At 34.2% G+C, this 19,917-nt stretch overlaps 1 protein-coding gene across 2 annotated transcripts in view; it reads left to right on the top strand.

The window, feature by feature from the left end:
* Window positions 1-18,764, top strand: part of PIBF1 (progesterone immunomodulatory binding factor 1) — a 120,895-nt gene extending 102,131 nt beyond the window's left edge. For both annotated transcript variants that reach the window (XM_074859515.1, XM_074859516.1), the window contains exons 17-18: window positions 15,597-15,776; window positions 18,026-18,764. In XM_074859515.1, the coding sequence (XP_074715616.1) occupies window positions 15,597-15,776; window positions 18,026-18,082 (237 nt within the window). In that variant the 3' untranslated portion in view covers window positions 18,083-18,764. The remainder of the gene's footprint in view (window positions 1-15,596; window positions 15,777-18,025) is intronic.
* Window positions 18,765-19,917: the final 1,153 nt, after the last annotated feature.

The raw sequence follows: 19,917 nt of genomic DNA, 5'->3' as shown, positions 1-19,917 counted from the left end.
CATATGTGTTTTTAAATAAAAGTAACATGCAATCTGTAAATACAGATTTATGCAATTCAAAAAAACCATGAATTAAGGGTTTGTGTTCTGTACATGCTATCATGTAATATGATTACTATCAGTCTTGTTTCATCATTGCACATACTAAACTGTCATGTCTTGTTAGGAATTACCTTGTTGCCCTCATGTTTGCAAGTAAAAACATTAGAATTCTTGAATAGATAAACCCAAGATACTCATATTTAACATAAAATGAAATTTAGGCATGTTAAAAGTACAAGCAAAATGCCAAAACAATGTTAATGCTGTCTTACAGCAACATGTTTCAATAAGATATAGTTTTGACTTAAGGTATTCCAGCCTGTGTGGTCTCAGACTGTATTAACTCTTTTTAATGAAATGTTAGAGTTTGAGGGGTTGGGTTTTTTTATTTTTATCTCCTTATGATATCAGTTGGATTCATAATGCTTGCTTTGGAGGTAATTATAGCATTTTATGCACTTTTTAAATAAAGAACTTACATTCATGCTTAATCTTACTTCCCTTTTCATGTATTTTACATTTGGAAGAAAAATGTTAAACTCTGAATCTTGAAAGAATTTATATAGGGCTCTTACGTGAGCTTTTTTATGACAGGAAAAAAAAATTACACTAGATATTCATGTAATAAAATACTTCATTATTTCAAATTATGTAGACAGCTATTTTGATGATGATTATTATATTTTGCTGCAGGAAATTAAAGTGAAAATTGGTCACTTGACTCTGCACATTCTTAAAAGGTTTGGTCCACCCATGAAAGAGAAAAATTGAAGCTTTTTTTTACATTTAGGCTATATTGTTGTCCCAAATTCTTGTTTCTTGGCCTTCTATTTCCTTTTTATTTAATTAATTAGTAAATGAACGTGGAAAACTTCTTAATCTAGCTTCTCATTCAGATCATTGACAATCAGCTGGTATGATAAAATTTCTTACGTTCTTCATATTGATAAGTGCAAATTCACTATTTGAGAGGGAGTTCAATGGCATTATCGTGAATGATCAGTATCCAGCATCATGCTGAGACTATGTTCTTAGAGGTTCATAATAAAGCCTTCACAGTGCAGCTGCCCTCTTTGAGCTATCAGAAGGAACTGGGGTACACAGTATTGTGATGCCATTTGTAAACCCCTCAATGCATGATAGCAAGGACAGTTAGTACAGCCAAATTCTTCAGCTGATTTCAGACTAAGAAATTTTATATGTTTTGTCAAGATAACCAATAGGGGTTTTAATTATTTTTCCAGATCCATCAGAATAGCATAAAACATTGTTTGGAGGAACAATGGGGTCTCCCATTAATAACCTTCTAGTAAACAGTGTTCGTTTTTTTTTAAAAAAGGATATTTCAAACCCAGATTTTTTTGGCATTATTATTTGTAGTCTGTGTTCTCTTTTTAATCAGCTGAACTTTACACTTTTGACCCTCTATCTTTAACTGTGAATAACCAAACCATGCCAAAAAGAAAAAAAAGAGACTTGCAGTCTTGATTCTTCCCACTCTAACTCCAGCATTTACTCCCAAATTTGGACCATTGTTTACCCTAGTGTCTTTGTATAGTCAGGGAAGCATGACTAAGAAGGATGTTCTTTCAAAGCATAAATTGAGATGCAATTATACATTATGACCGAGTTGACCCCATAGCTATAACATTGCCTTACCTCTTTGCTCCTGATTCTCCTTCTCTCTCCTCCTCTTGCGCCAGCTCTGGCACATCTCTAATGCTGCACTGGGACCATTCAGATCACTAAACAGAAACCTAACCTGACCAAAAAAAGAAAATCAGAAAAGTGAATTGTTGTCTATTAGGTTAGCAGTTTGAATCACCTTTGGAAAGGGTCCAGCAAGGAAAAGAGCAAGTAAAAATACTTACATGTCAATATTACTTACCTGTGAAAAAGAGGGCATTTTGTGTCCAAAACCGTAGAGTATAACACACCAAGCTTCTGTGCCATCTTTTATCTGCATCCAAACTTTATCCTTTTGTGCATATAACGGGAATCTATAACTTAAAGGCACCGAAGTGCAGTTCTCTGTTAAGTGCTAAAGTTAAGTGGGATGAACCCACTAAATCTTTTTAGCTGAAGCTCTTGATCCATGATTCCTTTTATCTGATTTTTTTTTTTTCCTTCTCTTCCAACAGTCAGCCTTTGACTAAAAGAAATATTTACCGTGAGCTCTGTGATCTTGGCACTTCCATTGCTTCTTTCATGCTTGATGCAGTTGTTAGTATTTTGGAACATCAGAAGTGCAATTTTAGACTTTATCCATTGGCTTGCAAACTTCAGATGAAAACTTGGAAGGGCAGTCTGTCAGCACTCAGATGTTTGGCAAGAAGTTTTAGTAATCATTTTCTGAGGTTACATTTAAGAGGTTATAAATTTGCTATGCTTTGATGTATGGCATTGTACTATTTCTTCAGATATTTAAGATGCAGACATATCATAGTAAAGAAAACCAATAATGTGCACAATTAAATCTATTTATTTTAACTTTTTCAACTCAAAGTGCAGAGTGTAGAAACTGTCTTCTGAAATCTTGAAAATGAACAAACTGTTGTTTATGTTTTTAATGTGGAGTTCATAATCCATTGTATTTGGGGGAAACAAAAAACAGAGCAAGTATAACAAATGGAGGGGTTCTTTTTATGTTTTAAATAGACATATTCTAGGAGGCATGAAAAGAACTAAAAATGAGACAGCAGTGTAAGAGACACTAGTAGAAGGCTTTAAATAGGTGTTCTCTAAGTGCTAAGATCAGTTTCAGTTTATACGAATATAAGAGAGTTAACTTAATTTACACTACCTTTTTTTTTCTAAACAGCTTGAAATCACCTGTGTGCAGTGCAGTCTGGCAATACAGTAGTTTGTAATCTATAAAAGTTAAACTAATATTGTGAAACTATTGTAGTAAGAAATAAAAGGGTAAAATTTATTAATAAATGGTGCAAATAAAGGCTGTTTATACTCATTAATTTCCTATAACACAATTGTTTATGCAGACATGATTAGTTATCAGCACATGAATATTATATACTGGTTTAAAAGATGTGAAAACCTGCTGATATTTTATCTCCTTTACACATCTGCACACTTGTGGTACATTAGCAGCTGTGCATACAAGTGATAGAATGTAAACTTGCTGAACTGGTCACCTGCCTTATTGACACATTCATGTGTCACTGTGCCAAAGCTCTTCAAGTGAATTTAGCAACCAGAAACCAAACTCTGGCTATCTGCTGTGGCACAAAGTAGAAAACATGTAGTAGTAGTTTAAATAACCCTATTTGATATCAGTCAGTTAAATAGATACAGACACATGGGGTTTGATTGCTATTTGTTTACTTAAATCCAGTTAGCTTGTGTCAGTAAATTGTTGTGTCACTCTAATTGAATTGAGTGCTAAATCTAAATATGTATACCTGAATTGGTCCAAATCTTCAACTAGACTGAGTTAAAATTTATTTGGTTAGCCATTGCAAGCTTCTATTCTTTTTAAAACATGTTAAAGTACAAAAAAAATTCTTATTGAGCTGTTGTTGCTGAGAATAGCCTACCAGGTTAATATTAAAATGCTAATTGCCTAAGTGACTGTTATGTTGAACTTATTTTCCAATTGGCAGGTCAGAAACTTTCCAAACCTGATGTATAACTCACCATTAATGAATAAACCTAAAGTTTTCCTTTTACTACCATGTATCTCTTCCCCCTTTTCAGGTTTTTACAGTTTCTTAACAATATGTCAGAGTAATCCTATTTAGTGACTTAATATTTCTCTGGCCTTCACCACAGTAACCAAACACCTCACAAATATTATCCTCACAACTTAAAGCAGAAAAGTATCACTACCCCTGTTTTGCAGAAGCAACAACCAGAATGAAAGAAATGGTGGTTTGCCCAAAACTCCCCAGAGTTTGGTAGAGGTTAAGAGTTCATGCGCCCTAATGCAGTATCTTAATCACAACCATTCTTTCCTTACACGTTTCAGTTCAAAAGCCCTTAGTGTTTATTTTTCTTAACTAGACACAAATTAACTCTTTTCTCTAAGTCATCTTCTAATATATGAACTGATTGTAATTTGGAAGTAGTTTCACAAACAAATTACATTTTTACTTTATATCATTCTGAGAATTTACATTTACATTCATTTTTTAATCCACATCTCCTGAAAAAGGCCACTTTCCAGTGAGTCTCTTAAAAATGAAATCTAATCATGTTTTTTATTTGAACTGTAGAATGGATATTTTATATTATATTATATTTTCTGAAAAAAGAAAATTCACAGCAGGCTGGAGCTCTTGTATGAATGAGATTAAGTGTAGCTTATTTTGTCCAAGCAAACAGAGGATCTGATGGGGTGCAAGAAAAGGAGATAAACATAAGGCAGCATTGTGTAGGTAATAAGTAAGAACAGAGAAAAGAACAAATGAGAGAGAAAGGTGAGTTAAGAACAGAAAATAGTTTTTTCATTATCTTTAAAATGTAGAAGATCAGGCTTCTTTTTTTGGTTGGGTGTTTTTTTTTTTTTAATAAATGGTTGCCAAATGTATTTTCCAAGTGTGTGTAAGATTAGAGTCTACATGATCAAGCAGGAGGAACAGCTACTAATTAGTCCTATTAGGATATGCATAGTTTGTTAATGGCTCTAAGAGTTTTTCAGAGAGCTTCTACAAAATGATCAGGCTAAGGTTCCTGAGGATTTATATAAATCTTGATGAATGTTAGACTTTAAACATGGCCACATGAATTATCAGAAGTGTTTGCAATTCTGTGACATTGTTGCAGAATTTTAATGCTTCCAGTGTCTGAGAATTTAGTCTCTGTGCTTGTACATGTTCATCTCATGTCAGTATCCTGCACAAAACCCTGTTACTTCTAATAGTTACCCTGTTATCTGTCCCACTTTGCTGAGTTTGTGTATGTGGTGGGGGTTTATATCATATTTGCCGAAAGAAAAGACAGGTGCTTTTATCTTTCCTTCCCTCTTCTGAGGAGAAGCAAGGTCTCCTGAAGTATCTGTGTTTTACCTTGCTTTGACGAGTTACTCCTATATTCTCATGCTTATCTTTCTTACTTTTGTATTCCTTGGGGAATGCCCCTCACTGCTAAATTCTCTACGCCCACAGTTTCATTCCATCTCAGCAATGACCCTAAGGATTCCAGATGAGTTTTCAGCATTTCATTATTAGTCATACTTTAAAGTATGGCTAATACTATCCTTAGCTGTAATTAAGTTATGCTGAAGAAGATTGACTAGAAAGCCAATGTGTTGGATTTAGGAACCTGGAGAGTAGCAACAGCTGCCATCTGCAAAAAACAGAGGTAGAGAGAAGTTCAGAGGCTCATAAAAAGCTTTGGAGTCACAAGGGGGAGGGCAGTACGTGTTTAATCAGGGATGGAATCTTAGTGGATAAAAGAAGAAAACTGCTTTGTTGGGGGAAAGGGGAAGGAAGGGGTATCTGCAGGGGTTGGGAAGACACGACTGAAAAGAAGTGATTGGTAACAGGTGCCTTCAAACAATCTCTAGCTCTGCCTCTTTTCCTTCTTTTCTGTGTAAAAGATTGTACATGATAATGTCAAAATTATTTGTGTTTCTAAAGTGAATGACTTCCCGCTCATCTATGTGCTGCAACTTGTTTTATATATAAAAAAATGCTGATGTACAATGCTTAGCTCTCGTTTTAAATGTTAAGCCACAGAGTAATTATCATTTTTCTTATGCTACGTTTATGTTCCAAGATTCTAGTTTCTATTAATGTTCTGCATGTTTTCTAAGTAGATTACAGGGACATTTCTGCATCACAAGTAAGCCCTGGAGCTATTCTCAGCTTAAAGCTTGGAGAAACAAAGTGACATTTACATTGCTAAATGAGTGTAGAGAAGTTTCTGGCTCATTTTTTACAAGAAAAAATATGCTCCTAAGCAGTATTTTTCGGTTTTGTTATCTATTTTGTTGCTGTCAAGCTTTAATAAAACTTGAATTCCAAATAGTATCGAATTTAGGAAGAGGAAGGACTTAACGGCTGGGTACATTCATTCTTTTCTTGGAGCTATATTATTCAGAATATCTTACTAGTTTTCATATATATTCTTTAAAGAATTATCTTTCCATTCACAGTGGTATGCACTAAACAATTATGTGCTAAATGGTGATTTCTACTCCACAATTTTTTAATTTTTTTTTTTTTAGAATCTTAGAGACCATGATAACAGGGTTTAGTAATGTCAGTTAATATAAGTCAAATATAAATACCTTTTTTTGTCTCAAAAACAGGAAGCTTCATAGGCAAAATGCAACTTCTTTATGGATTATGGCATGGACTTGGCATGTGTATTTTAAATTATATGTTTTTGAGAGAGACAGAATCAGATAAAGTGATAAACATTTAAACAAGAAATTATTGGCTTTTGAACAATCAGAAAATGCTCAGATTTTCAGAATATTTAACTGATGTTCTGTAATATTCATTTTTCCTGTATTGGCTATGAATATTTACATCCCATTCTGCTGCTTATCCAGCTATGTAAAAATGTTACTTCTGTTCACTTTATGGTAGCAATTGAATACTACCAAGTGGAAAGTGAATTTAAATACTCTGTAAGAAATACCAAAGACAGGAAGAATCAATCTAAAATGTTACCCTCTCAGAAAATACAGGAACTTCTACATAATAATTTAGTGAATAAGGCTGTTTTGACATATTAACATTTTTAGCATCTGCTTCCTGAAAGTAGAACTTGCTCAAAGCATTCTTCTTATTAAACTTGAATTTGAGTAAATGAATGTCACAATGGCTCAGCTTAAAAAAATATTTGATGATTTAGTCCCAGTTATAATTGCAAATATATTTCTGATCATCAATACAAAAAGTGAAAAAAAACCTCAGAATTTGACATGCAAGTTCTGAATTATGAGACAAATTATTTCCTATTTTTCATAAGGAGTTAGAAGGATTTCACTCTCAAGAACAAATTTAAGATACAGCTGACATAGGCAGAGATTTTTATGTATCTGAAGAGAGAAGCCATTCACTGCAATGACTGGGACATTTTATTGTTGCCACAGTTCTAATGCATTCACTTTATAAAACTGGAATTTGTTTGTAGATCCATATAGTCACAGATCTGTCAGTTCATTTTAAGTTTTTATATGCACTGGGATATAGAGAACTGAATTAAGTGTAGTTCAGAGAAGCTATCAACGTCCTGCATATGGTCTGGCATCTTTCCACCACTCAGTTATCAGGTTCATTTGTTTGATCAGGACATTTCATACTGTCTTCCAGTTTCCAGCTTTACAATGTGTATCCATGTGCCTAAGATGACCATATGTGCAAATCTCACACCAGAATTCTTGCTGACTTCTCATATTTTTAATACAGCTGCAGTTGAGGATGCAACTATGTCAAATACACTCTGCCTTACATGAGGGATTAAACCATGACTTGTGATATTTTCTTAATTGCATAGGTGGTTGTTAGACTCTTCTTTGAGCTCTGTTATGCATGTAGGTTCTGCTCTTGATAGGCACAAGCCCAGAGCATTCCACTGTTGAAGCTGAATTTGCACCATTTGTGCCACTGCGTCCTATCCATCTGCAGTCATAAATAGTGGAATGGACTGACTGATCATTTGCTTCGTTTTGCTGTCACATCAAAATGGAGCTTCTGTAGTGTCTTTCTACTATTTCACACTTTGTCATCATTAATATTAATGTCCAGTGTTGTTAATTCTGTGCTAATAGTGTTGGTCTTTTTTCCACTTTCAGCCAAAAAAGGGAGACAAATAATTCATTCCAGGTTATAGGGTATAGCCCTTCTGCAGTGTCTCTCTAGCTGTTCGGCAGAAATAAAATCTGTGAGGAACAGTTCTAAAATAATTCTTTATGTGAATTGTCAGTAATTCTAAAGAGGAGACATTCTAGATACTGTTTTTGTTCACAAGTCTCCTTCCTTGCTAATGACACATACACATTTCCTTTCTCTAAGTGCACTCCAAAGTTAGAGCACCATACTCAAACTTTTTCTTCAAAGTGTTGTATGCAAGTCATTGCATATGTTGAAAGGTGGAACCAGGTTCTATTTCAGTCCTCTGGTCTGTTCTCCAGAAATATGTCAGTAACTTGATGTTCTATGCCAACAATCTGTACAGAAGGCTCTGTTTGTTTGCCTCCATTTTAACCAGTGAACTCCAGCGATATTAAAGAGTACTACCAGTGTAAAGATGATCTGACAAGTTGTTTGTCAAGTCAAGTGATGAAGTAGCAGAGATTAATCTTACCTAATTTTAAAAATCTGTAGTGTAGATGTCTACATCTGAAAATCCTCTAAGGATTTGTAGTCAGAAAAGAAAAACAGACACTATTACGGTGTGATTTACCATATCCTCATCTAAAATCAGCAAAATTAATTGTAACCTATGAATTTCTCACCAACAGCTATGTAGAAGAATCAGACAAGCTAGTTTACCTAGTTTTAAGTATTACTACTGAAGATACCTAAAGGCCAATGTGAGGAAGGCCTACCAAGTTTCCAGTCTCATGTTCCAAAGCTGAACTCCAACGAGAGTTCTCACAAAGATCCCTCCCCATCTTAGTATCAGCTGTTAAATGATAACAACTTTACTTTTGACACACCTTTACTTTCACATAAAATCACAGTAGGGCTCTAAGAGGGATTTAAGTAAGAAAAGGCACAGATTTCATAGAGGACAATATCCTTAGTATTTTCTCTACCATCACTTTATAGGCCCATCAAGCTTGATGCTACAGAACACCCTGAGACAGAAAACTCTGGAGACAGTTCCTTCTGAACCACCCTGCCCTACCCTTTTCCAGATTGAGATCACTTTCTCTCAAGAAGGAGTTATAGGACGTATATTTTTTTTTTCTTTGAATCGTCCCAAGAACATTTCCATATTGAACATGAACTTTTAATTCTTAAGAGACTCAGAAATCGTTTCTGAAATGTGCTCTTTACAAAGCACTACCAAATTGATATAGCATTCTTAAATGCTGGTTTAGGTTTCTTAAGTCAGTGTTCTTTAACATACCTATAACCTCATTTTCTGAACTCTGTTTTTCCCTGTGCTGACTTGTTGTTTGAAGACTACACTAGCTGCCTAAATGGGAGGATATGTGCATGTGAAGACAGATTGTGTTGACCTAGCACGAACATGTTTTTCATCCCAGTACGGCTGTCTTCCCTCACTTGCATGTATAACAATTATAGCTATTGTTTTTATTGTTGTTTTTTTAGAAGTTAATATAGCCAGAATAGTCACCAGACTGCTAAACCCACACCTACTATTTGGCTCGCACATTGAGAAGAGTCCAGTCTCTGGACTCAAGGTGTAGTGCACTAAGTCTCTTGTGAAGCAATTTTTTTGTCCAGTCCCCTCTATGCAACAGGAGCTGTACAATCAACTGTTCTTGGACCTAAAGACAGTGCTGTAATCTCAAGTTTCTCCAGCCTGGATACATATTTTTATTTTGAGTTATAATTTAAGCACATGGGGACCATATGGCAGTTAAACTGAGGAATACAAGCTTTCCAAAGGAGGTCCTGAACATACATGCTTTACTCTAACAATACAGAAGATTTAGAGATTGGGGGTAGGGACACACATCTAAAATCATCATCTTAGTGCTTGACTCACAAATTCTGAGAGACCTTAAGTTTTGATCAGCATCTTTGAGGGACGCAAACCTCTGTTTTTATCCCTCCTTCAGCTGATTTATCTGATTTTGTCAGTGAAATTGATTTTCTTGTTTAAAGATCATAGTATTTAGTGCCTTTTCTGTGTTTACGTCCTTTTACTGGGAATTTATGCTGTTTTCTTCTCTGGGAACACTTGTCAGTCATCAAAATTCACTGATTCTGCCAGAACCTGATACATTTTCTAGGAGAGAAATTTCTTGTTCAGCTTCCATAAGACAAGTTCTCTGCTTCAAAATGGAATTCTAATCCAAGGTGAAGTTTGCAATCATAAATTCTATATGTAAAGCTAAAAGTAGAATACCGTTTGTCATGGTAAAGGTTCAGGTGATGGTACATGCTGTTGTTAGGGTCACTTTTGCTTTAGACAATATTTATCTGAGTACAGTAACCACGGGCTTTACTGCATGAGGAAGGAGCCAGATGGACCTGACACACATTGGCTTCTTCTGTGATTATTTTAGTGATATGAAAAAACATTAAATTTACCATCAGAATGAATTATCTTCAGGCCAGAAAGGTAGATATCTCTTCCTACTGATCACTTCCAGCTGTTCTGTTTGATCTATGTAAAGTGTCTTTTTAAGATCGTTGTAGGGAGATTATTTGAAGGTGCAAGACATCCCTGCCATAAGAACATAAGAATTGACATTTATGTAATTGATTCCTGTAAGCCAGTTGCTTTTTCTTAGACTCTTATTTTGCATCTGCTTCCAGAGCATGATATATAAATATATATAATTTTAACTGCGTATATGAATTTACATATTTATTATAATTATAGACACACATATATAATGTTAAGTGGCTTTGCAAGCTTTTGAGTGCACAGGGAAGATTCTTTCTTGCTTTGATTATAGTTACATGACAGAGATAGTAAAAAGAAAAATCTTTACGCTTGTTGACAATCCACTGAAAAATGGAATTACTGTCTTGGTAAATACCTATTGTGCTTAATATAGGCAATTTTTTCATATACTTCATCAATTATTTACTTGATAAAACACCATTCCTTTTTATGCCTCAATCATTTTTCATATCAAGCAATTCCTTTTCATTTTGTTTTGATTATGTAAGTTATGATTTTGTTATAATATTTAATATTAGACTAATTTTGAATTTGTAGGACTGAATTAGGAAAACATAAGATGCTTTTCTGGTACATGTATGTTTGAGCATGTATCAAGGACAACAAAAACAATGTTAATAGAGATCCCTTTGTAGTGTCTGTAACTCAAACTACATTTATATTTTATATTGCTGCATGCCTTATTTTTGCATTTGCTTGTCTCTATCTTCTAGTTGCATTGCTAGTTGAAGGAATGAAATTTTATCCTTCATATTCCCAAACTGATCTTCAGTCTGCATTTTTCTAGGTACTATTTTAATTATCCATAATAAACAGGTAAAAACAGTTTTAGGTAAAATATAATTTATTTTTACTTGCTTTGAGATCAAACATCATCATAAGAATCTCAGATTCTTCTAAAATAGAATATGAGCAGATAGCATCCAATTATTTTGCCTTTTTTACTTTACCTTTTAAAAATTATTGACACTTCTTTGGTTTGGTTCCTTTAACACTGTTTCAAAGCTTGATGATTTAAATATGATGTACCGTAATCAGAGTTCCATAGCAACAGCACTGATAGCATTCAGCCTAATAAATTAACAAGGTAGAATTAGGGAAAATCCCAAAACAGAAAACATTTTAATTAATTAACATCATGGAAAAGATTGGTGCCTATCCTTTGTTTGTACCTAAATATCACCTTCTCTGTATTGGCACACAAAATTGCTTTTGCTATTTTTAACTAAGGTTGTTGGACATCGCAGTACCAAAATAAATGGAAATAAGCAAGTAAGTTCTTCTGATACTATTTACAATGCAATACATGTTACCTTACTTCACCTCCTGCTACATAGCTCCCATTGTTCTCAGTCCATTCATTCTAGTAATTTATTTTGAATTCCAACTACCTTCTGGTTATGCATGCAAAATTTTCAGTGATTCTTTTATAGTTAAGTAATCTTCATTAAATGTGAATTAATGTGCATAAGTAAGTGGAATACAGGATGTTAGATTGTTCTAAAGTATGAACCTAGGTATGTTTAAGAAGAGTGGACTATCTGTGGTGTGAATGCCTGTTCTAAAAATGCAATTCTTTTTAACACAGCAATTTGATACTACAGATATGTGTGCAAGGGCATGATTGCACATTGGCTATTCAGAATGAAAGTTGGTTTAAGTGAAGTAGAAGGCTGAGAAAAGTAAATGATAAGGAGGGTGAGGTGAGAAATGGATTCAGCTTATGACAACTACATTTAGGTATCTAATGGAGGTGTCCACGGTGAGGTAAGCATCTTGCTTTGCTTTATAGTCGGTAGCAGCCTGGTCAATATGGCTAGTGTTGTTACAACACAGTTCAGCAGACAATAGGTGTCCAATTCTGAGTACTGTCTGTAATGGAAAATTAGATTCCTAGCTCATGTGTAGATACTTAAGTTTAGACACATAAATTTAGGTGTTATAAGCTTGAGTTAAATCCCACTTAATGCGTCATACAGTTCATTACTTTGTTTTTTGGCATTTGTGCTGGTAGAGCAGGTTAGCATCCTTAACAAAAATTCATCAGGTTTCTGTGGACAGACTTTCAAAATATTTAATAATAGAGTGTAACCCTGATACTTGCTTGTATGGGTGACCCTCGTTGTACATAAAGAGTGGGTTTGTGCCACCTCCATACTTTTAATTTTTTCCCTGTTTCATCTTAATCCACCTTTTCTTGCTAACTGCATTGTTTTCCATGTATCTGCACTGCCACATCCCCACAGTGTAAGCAGGGAATGGGTGCTTGTGTTCCCAAAGTTTGGGACAGTGAGACCAAAGCTGTAAAGCCAGCACAGAGAGGAGCTGGGTGAATCCACTCAGAGGTGTTTAGTACTTATAGTCCTTCTAAGCAGGATTGCTCTCTGGCCCGCCAAAGCCCTCAGACCTGGAAGCCTCAACTCAGTGACACACAGCTTGCATAGCACAGCTTGCTTATACATCCAGGAGCCAGCGTGGCAAGGACCAGATACCTCCACAGAGAAATTGGGACATGTAGAGCTTTAGCAACACTGTTTCTACAGTGCACTGAGTAACTGAAGTGAATACTGTAAGTAAACAATTTGCACAGCTCTGCCTGGACATAGGACTGTGGACTTGAGACAGTAGAAATGTATAAAAATTTTAACCATCCATTTCTCTTCACATCTTCTTTTACTTAACTTATCCTGAAACTAATACATGTCCTTCTACACAAAAGATTCTTTCCATCCATTTTGAACTCTATACCTCCTTTCCCCTTTTTTTTCAAGGTCCTGTTCACACTGGAACAAGTTCACATATTTCTGCTAAGCACAATCTCCAATGCTTCTTTTTCCTTACTAAGCTTTCTAGACCAACTTGACAGGTTTTAAGACTGGAAAATATTATTGAATCATGGTAGCATGCTAGCAGCAGCAGGTAGTGCTAATGACTCTTTGTTTAGAATTTAAAAGTGAAGCTAAGAATTAAAATTGTGTTCAGGAGCAGAGAAATCTAGAGAGATGGGTAAAATTATTGCAGTTCAAGGTAGAACTTTGTTTTCAATATTTCCTTGGTTGAAAACAGCAAATCTCTTGCAAATGTGTTGGGCCAATTTTCTTTTCTTGTTTAGCAGTACACATACAAATGATTCTATTGGATTCAGTGTTTTCCGTGCTATTTTGCCAAGTTTGTTAAGGTCTTTCTCACTAAATGTGGAAGGATTTTAGAAGAAACATTAAGGCAACTTTAGCTAAATTCTCATGATAAATTTGACTGCAATGCCAAAATAACTTATTCGTTCTGGGCTAATTTGTCATCCCCACTCCCTGTCATTCCTTCCCTAGCTTCACAGTAGGGAATTCTCCTGTCGCAGGCAAAGCTCGTGTTCGAGCTGACTCTCCAGAGCCTATTCCAAGTCTGAAAACAGGCTGTCAAGTACAGGACAGATTCTGTGAGGTAGACCAGACCTTAGACTGCCGAGTGGATCTTGACACAAGAGAATTTGACCCTACACATACAGGTTTCAACTCTGTTACTGAAATCTGTGTGATAGTTTTCGGGTTTTGCCTTGTTTAAACATGCAACTATTTGGTCCACAGAATAATGCAATTTAAGTATAGGAACAGCACTTGTTAATGTCAAAACATTGTTTATGGACAATTTGATCTCCTGTGATGGTGTATTTATTTGCTGTATACTTGCTTGAGTTATTTTCATCAAGAAATTCTGTCTATGTGTTGCTTTGGCAACATCTTTGCAGAGTTTACAACTTTGAAAAACATGTTGGCATCAACTATGCAGTCCTTTTAAACAGCTGCTCTGCAGTCATGCTGTTTCAACATGCCACCACACATGGCTGAATTATGCAAATAGTTAATATTAAATGACTGAGATACAAGAACAATTTGTACACTCGATAAAGCTGGTCTGTGGAGTGTAACATCCATTCATATAACTGAGTTAGTGTGGGACAATTTAAAGGCAACAGCATAATTCTTTTGACTTTGTATCTTGTATTAAAGGCAGCAGTGGACAGAGAGAAGGTATATGGCAGGAATGTTTTAAAAGACTGAGGGGTTTTTTAACTTGTTACTAATAATGCAATGAAAATAGAGTGTGCATCAATGTAATTTTATGGCAAGTATTAAGAAATAGGTACAATAACAAACGTTTGTCATTCAGCTATAAATACGAGTTACCCTGTTCTGGTGGAAAGATAAGACAGAATGTTAATTATATAGAATGCTAATATATTAACAGTATTGCTTATTGAAGACAACAGCATTTGTAAAAAGCAAGCAAACAAAAACATTAATAGTTTTAAAAATGTAAAATGGTGTTAAAGTTTACTTTGAAAGGCTTTTCTACTGACCTTTCTGTTCCAGTTGTGCAATAATAAATGTTCTAAATAATAATAATAAATAATGCTTTAAATTCTGTAACTTATTTTATAGTAATTACACCCATTACATGTAGGGGGAAAGAATGTTGGGCAGTAGGTGATGCAAGATGACAAAAGAAATCCAGTTAAAGTCACAAAATACTATGTTTTTTCTTTTCTTGCTCTGCTCTACATTTTGAATAATCTGTCTTGTTCAGCTAAGTAGTAAGAAAATGTTACTTTTTAATTAATCCAAATTGTTTACAGAGCAAATTATTAGAACATCAAAAAAGTCTGCATTTCTATATGGTCTTGTTTTTCTTTTCCCATGTTGGAACTTTCATTTCTCACAAAATTTCTTTTCTGCTCTGATCCCATTTTTGCTGTAGGTCCTCTTAAGGTTTTTTATTGAGTTTTCTTTTATGATCTAGATATAAAGACACATATATATTTCTAGTAATATATTTATAAGACTTCTGTGCAAGACTTAGCGCTTGAAAGTACAATTTGTCACAGTCATTCAAATTAGATTTGTGAACACCTTCAGCCTGACAAAACAAATTCAAAAAAATTCTTTTAAATGGAAGGTTAAGTTAAAAGAGATAGTGGGTTCCTTATTACACAGTAAATGTTCTCTTTTACAGCCTTTAAGCAATACAAAATTTGAGTTGTATAAATCGTGTGTCTTTTTTATTTTCTTACTTTTACTAGTGTCCAGTTAGTAATCTTATTAATTATGACAACTATATGTTCATGCTTGTTAGATTTACTTATCCACTTACACATTTAGTTTGGTGAATAAAAAATTTATTATTAACAAATAAATATTTAATAGGTTCAAATGTAATTTTACTTAATAACTTAGCATTGTTCTTTTGTGGTTTTATAGGAACTAGCCACAATGAAACAGATACTAATTAGTCTACATGGTAAACGCTATGAACAAACTTTACCTCAGTCTCATACTGATGTAAAAAGTTCAACTGCAAAAAACAAATCAAGCCCCTCAGTAAAACTGCTGCCAGAACATGAAGAAGAAAATGTATTTATACCTAAGCCAACGTTATTTGTAAGTATTATAATAAGAGTAAGTGCCATAAGCTTTTCTGATAATTCTCCTCACTTTTTAAAAAGAAAAATGTGGGTTTATTCTTCAAGGAGATGTATAATTAATTCAGCTGAATATTTGCAGCTCTTTATGGGAGTGGTCAATGTTGAGGAGATAAATTAAAGTTTATGATGTTATTTACCTATTTGGTAATTTCCACATCTTAAGGTCACAGCATACTAGATTATATTTTTTTAATGCCATCATAATATTGAGTGGTTAGCAAAATTTTAATAGCCGAAGACCATATATACAATTTTAAATCTACCCTGATCATGTATGAGTTGAATGTGTGTGTGTATATATATATAGAAGAGCAGAAGTGAGGAAAAAGGTGTATTATGTATACTTATATTCATGTATATATGTATATTAGTATGTTTATGTATCTAAATATAAAAAAAATACATGCCTAGTATTGATATCACTTCTGTTACTAAGGATACCTGATATTATAAAACCCTGTTTTATTCCTTTAGAAACTAAATGCTTGGATTTAAATACTTCAAGTGGTGTGCTTCAGATTTAGTGCCTCTAGTATTTGAAAGCTTCATGAAAATGGTTTAGAACTTTCTGACTATGACTGTGCCTGGACTGATAAATTTAAGAGAGCCAAGATGCAATGCTGAATAACAAAACAAATCATGACTCTTATTTACACTTCAGGCTACCTTTCTCTAGGGGAGACCGGTTGTATCCACACTGCATAGCATATGTGCTATTTCAGTCCAAATACATATCTATATAGGGTTTTTTTTCATTTCTTTTTTTTCCTGGTGGAGACTTTAATTTTCAGTGTCTTAAACAATATGAGGTTTGTATTGCAGCACATCAGATACTGTTTTTATAATACAAAATGTAGGAAATGGTTGCATCTCTTAGATGTAATATGAGGGCATTTGGGGATTTTCGGGGTTTAAAATTTTCTTGGATAGTGTTATGAGACTAAACACAGGCATACCCAGTGTTGCCTCATCCACTGTCCTTTCAGAAGTGCTAAATCATACTGCCCAAACTTTGTCTTTGATGGAGCTATTCAGTGATCCAAAACAGACAAAATGTGAGCTAACCCTTATGTTGTGTGGGTGATCCAAGGTTTCAGTATTTATTCTGTCCTGGTTTACTTAGGGATATAGAAATGGTATAGGAATCTAGAAATAATGCTTTTACATTTATAAATTGTGATCAATTTCTCTTGGAAGAATTCTAGTCTTTTCAGACTTTGGAGTAGGGAACTGAAAATGGGCAGATGGCAGGGTTTCTTCATAGATGGGGAAAGAAAGTAGTCCTGTGAAAATCCTGCCAATTTGGGTCAATTTCTAGAATTTTAAAAGCTTGCACAAATAGAGCAGATGTATTTTTGAAGATTTCAGTTACAAAATGAAAGAAAGATGGAGGTTAAAATGCGATGAGAACCCCCCGCAACAAGGCCAGCTGAATAAAGTAAATTTTTAAATTGAATGGTTATTAAGTCTTGGAGGAAAGAATGAATAAAGAGCAGAGAACGGGACAAGTTTAGAGACAACAGATGAAAGGAGCAGTACTCAATAACACAAGAGATTATACCCAACCCTGAAAGCAGAATAGTCCTTACCTTGTTCCACCCCCACTTCTTTAGTTTTATTTCTGTATACAACCACTGAATTTGCCACAAGAATATTAAGCAATTCTGACTGTGTAGCAGTAGCCCATAGGATTATGAAGACAAGGAAAAGTTGCTCACAGATAATTCTCTGTGATTAAAATACTTTCTATGCTGTCAGAAAACTGCTGAATTCTTTTATTTTTAATCATATTTTTATAAGAACTATATTTCTGCATAAAATGTTGGTCAATTATAGCACACCTAAGATCTCTTTTCTAAGTTCCATCCCCTTCTCAGCTGGGAAAGTCAGATGATGCTATTTCAAATGAAACCTATTTATGGCACAGTTGAGGCATGTTTTCATTGTAATAGATATTTTAAAACAATCATTTACTTCTTACTGTATAATCTGCTTTTTATAACCTAGAAATAGGGAGGTTTTAATACAGATATGTAGTAATAATAACCTTAAATGCATAGTCCTGTTTTTAATTTATTTGCATTTAATCAAATAACTCAATTATCACTGTGAACTACATAGGAAGGAAAGAGACTTCAGTGTAGATTGCATGTTTTTCTTCTGACTTACAATTAAACTCACAATTAAACGTTCTTTATTTTACAGACAAATAAAGAGGCACCAGTATGGTACAAGAAACTGCAGAAGAAAACATCACCATAGTGTTTTTCTAGAATTATTCAAAATAATCCTTAGGGGAGCTTTTCTTTAAAGAAAGTTATTTTCACCATAATAATGCCCTTTTTACCATAAACACAAACAACTGTTTTGTTTCTAACTGTTTTTTTTATACCTGTCAAATGATCTTACGCTTCATAAAATAATTTTTAGATCTGTCATGTGAATAAAATGTGTGGAAGTAATGCATGCAATGATTTTACTAACATATATTTGAATTTTAAAAGGTAAATAAACACTAGCATATTGTACACATTTATAATCTGTGCAGTTAAAGAACGTGTTATTCAGAATGTTCAAATTAATGCATGTTTCAGCTTTTTTATATTGTTTTTCTTGGACCATGTGTTTCATGCCACATTCCTTGCAACTATTCTGGCTCATAGAAATTTAAAAAATATACATGAGTTAGCATCAGACTATATCCTGCTTTCTGTGAAGGAAATTCATGTCAGGTGGAAAAAAGTTTAATTTCTTATCAGCCTTGATTTGTGTAGTTTGTCATTTGATGTCATTTGTTCTACCAAACAGGCATTAAAAATATTCTAAAAAAACAATAAAATACATCTCAATTATCAGTGCCGATATTTAATGGGCTAGATACCCTTGCTCTAGTATAGTTACATCAGTGTAATAATAAAAAGAACCATGATGTGTGAGTACTGTAGCATGTAATGGTGAAATGGATGACTTGCCATATTTAATTGTATGAAAATAAGCCCCATCTTCCAAGAACACAGTCTAATTATATATTCCACTCCACCATCTATTTAGACTATAGGAAAGGTCTCTTAATATTTTAAAGCACTTTTGACTGCATATGGTACATTTCTATATATATAACATAAATATAGATGTTACTGTTTAGGTGACTGTATACTGACAATATTGTTCAGATTTCATTTAAGAGGAAGCTCCTCTTTCTTACCTCCTTTTTTATTGACAGTATCTCTTCAACCGATTCATTGTTCCTACCTGGACATGAGCAATAACTATTTACTAAGTAATACTGAGCTAGATCCAGCTTGTGATTCCTAGATACACTTTTCTTCATTTTCCAAACAGCAGTCTGAAGCATAGCAATACTTCCTCTGCTCCAGGTAAGCTTCAGTTTTTTGGTTTTTTTTTTTTCTAATTCTGAGAGAGTGAGGTAAAAATGCTAGCAATTGCACATGACAGGACTAAAATTATCATTCTGTGAGTGAGGGAGGCCAAGTGTGTGGACAGAGGTCATATCTCTTATTAGACTAACTGGTGTTCACTGGGGAAAAAAATACACAAACCTTTGGGCTTACAAACCTATCTGTACAGACATTACTGAATACTCTGGTTTTCTGAAGTCTAGGGTTTTATCTAACTTGTATTTTTATGTGAATATAATTATTAACTTCTCTTTCATGTTAAACAGCTCCCATATGCAGATACTAATTTTGTAGTTTGTAACAGATATTTTATATGATTCATAGTCCCTAGTTTAACTTCTCACACTATCCTGTCTGTTATCACCCAATAATTAATAAATTGTATTCTCTAGAAGCACTGTGAGCTAATTTAGGCAAGATACTAGTTGGAATCTTAAGTATTCACAATTTGCTCTCCTGTAGTAACCTTATAGACAAATTGGTGAGATAGGGACTTTAAGGTGGGTGGAAAATTATCGAACGCACCAAGTGCAAGGAAATTTGATCAGCAATGCAAAGTCCAACTGGCAACTGGCAAATAGTAGCATCCCTCGGCAAGTTCATAGTTAATACCAAATTTGTGAGAGTAGTCTGTATGCTGGAGGGCAGGGTCTCAGAGGGACCTCAAAAGGCTGGAAA

The sequence above is a fragment of the Strix uralensis genome, chromosome 2 (assembly GCF_047716275.1).
Source record: "Strix uralensis isolate ZFMK-TIS-50842 chromosome 2, bStrUra1, whole genome shotgun sequence".
Lineage (NCBI taxonomy): Eukaryota > Metazoa > Chordata > Aves > Strigiformes > Strigidae > Strix > Strix uralensis.
Note: the sequence above shows the minus strand (reverse complement) of the source record. Positions and strands in the feature narration are given on the sequence as shown.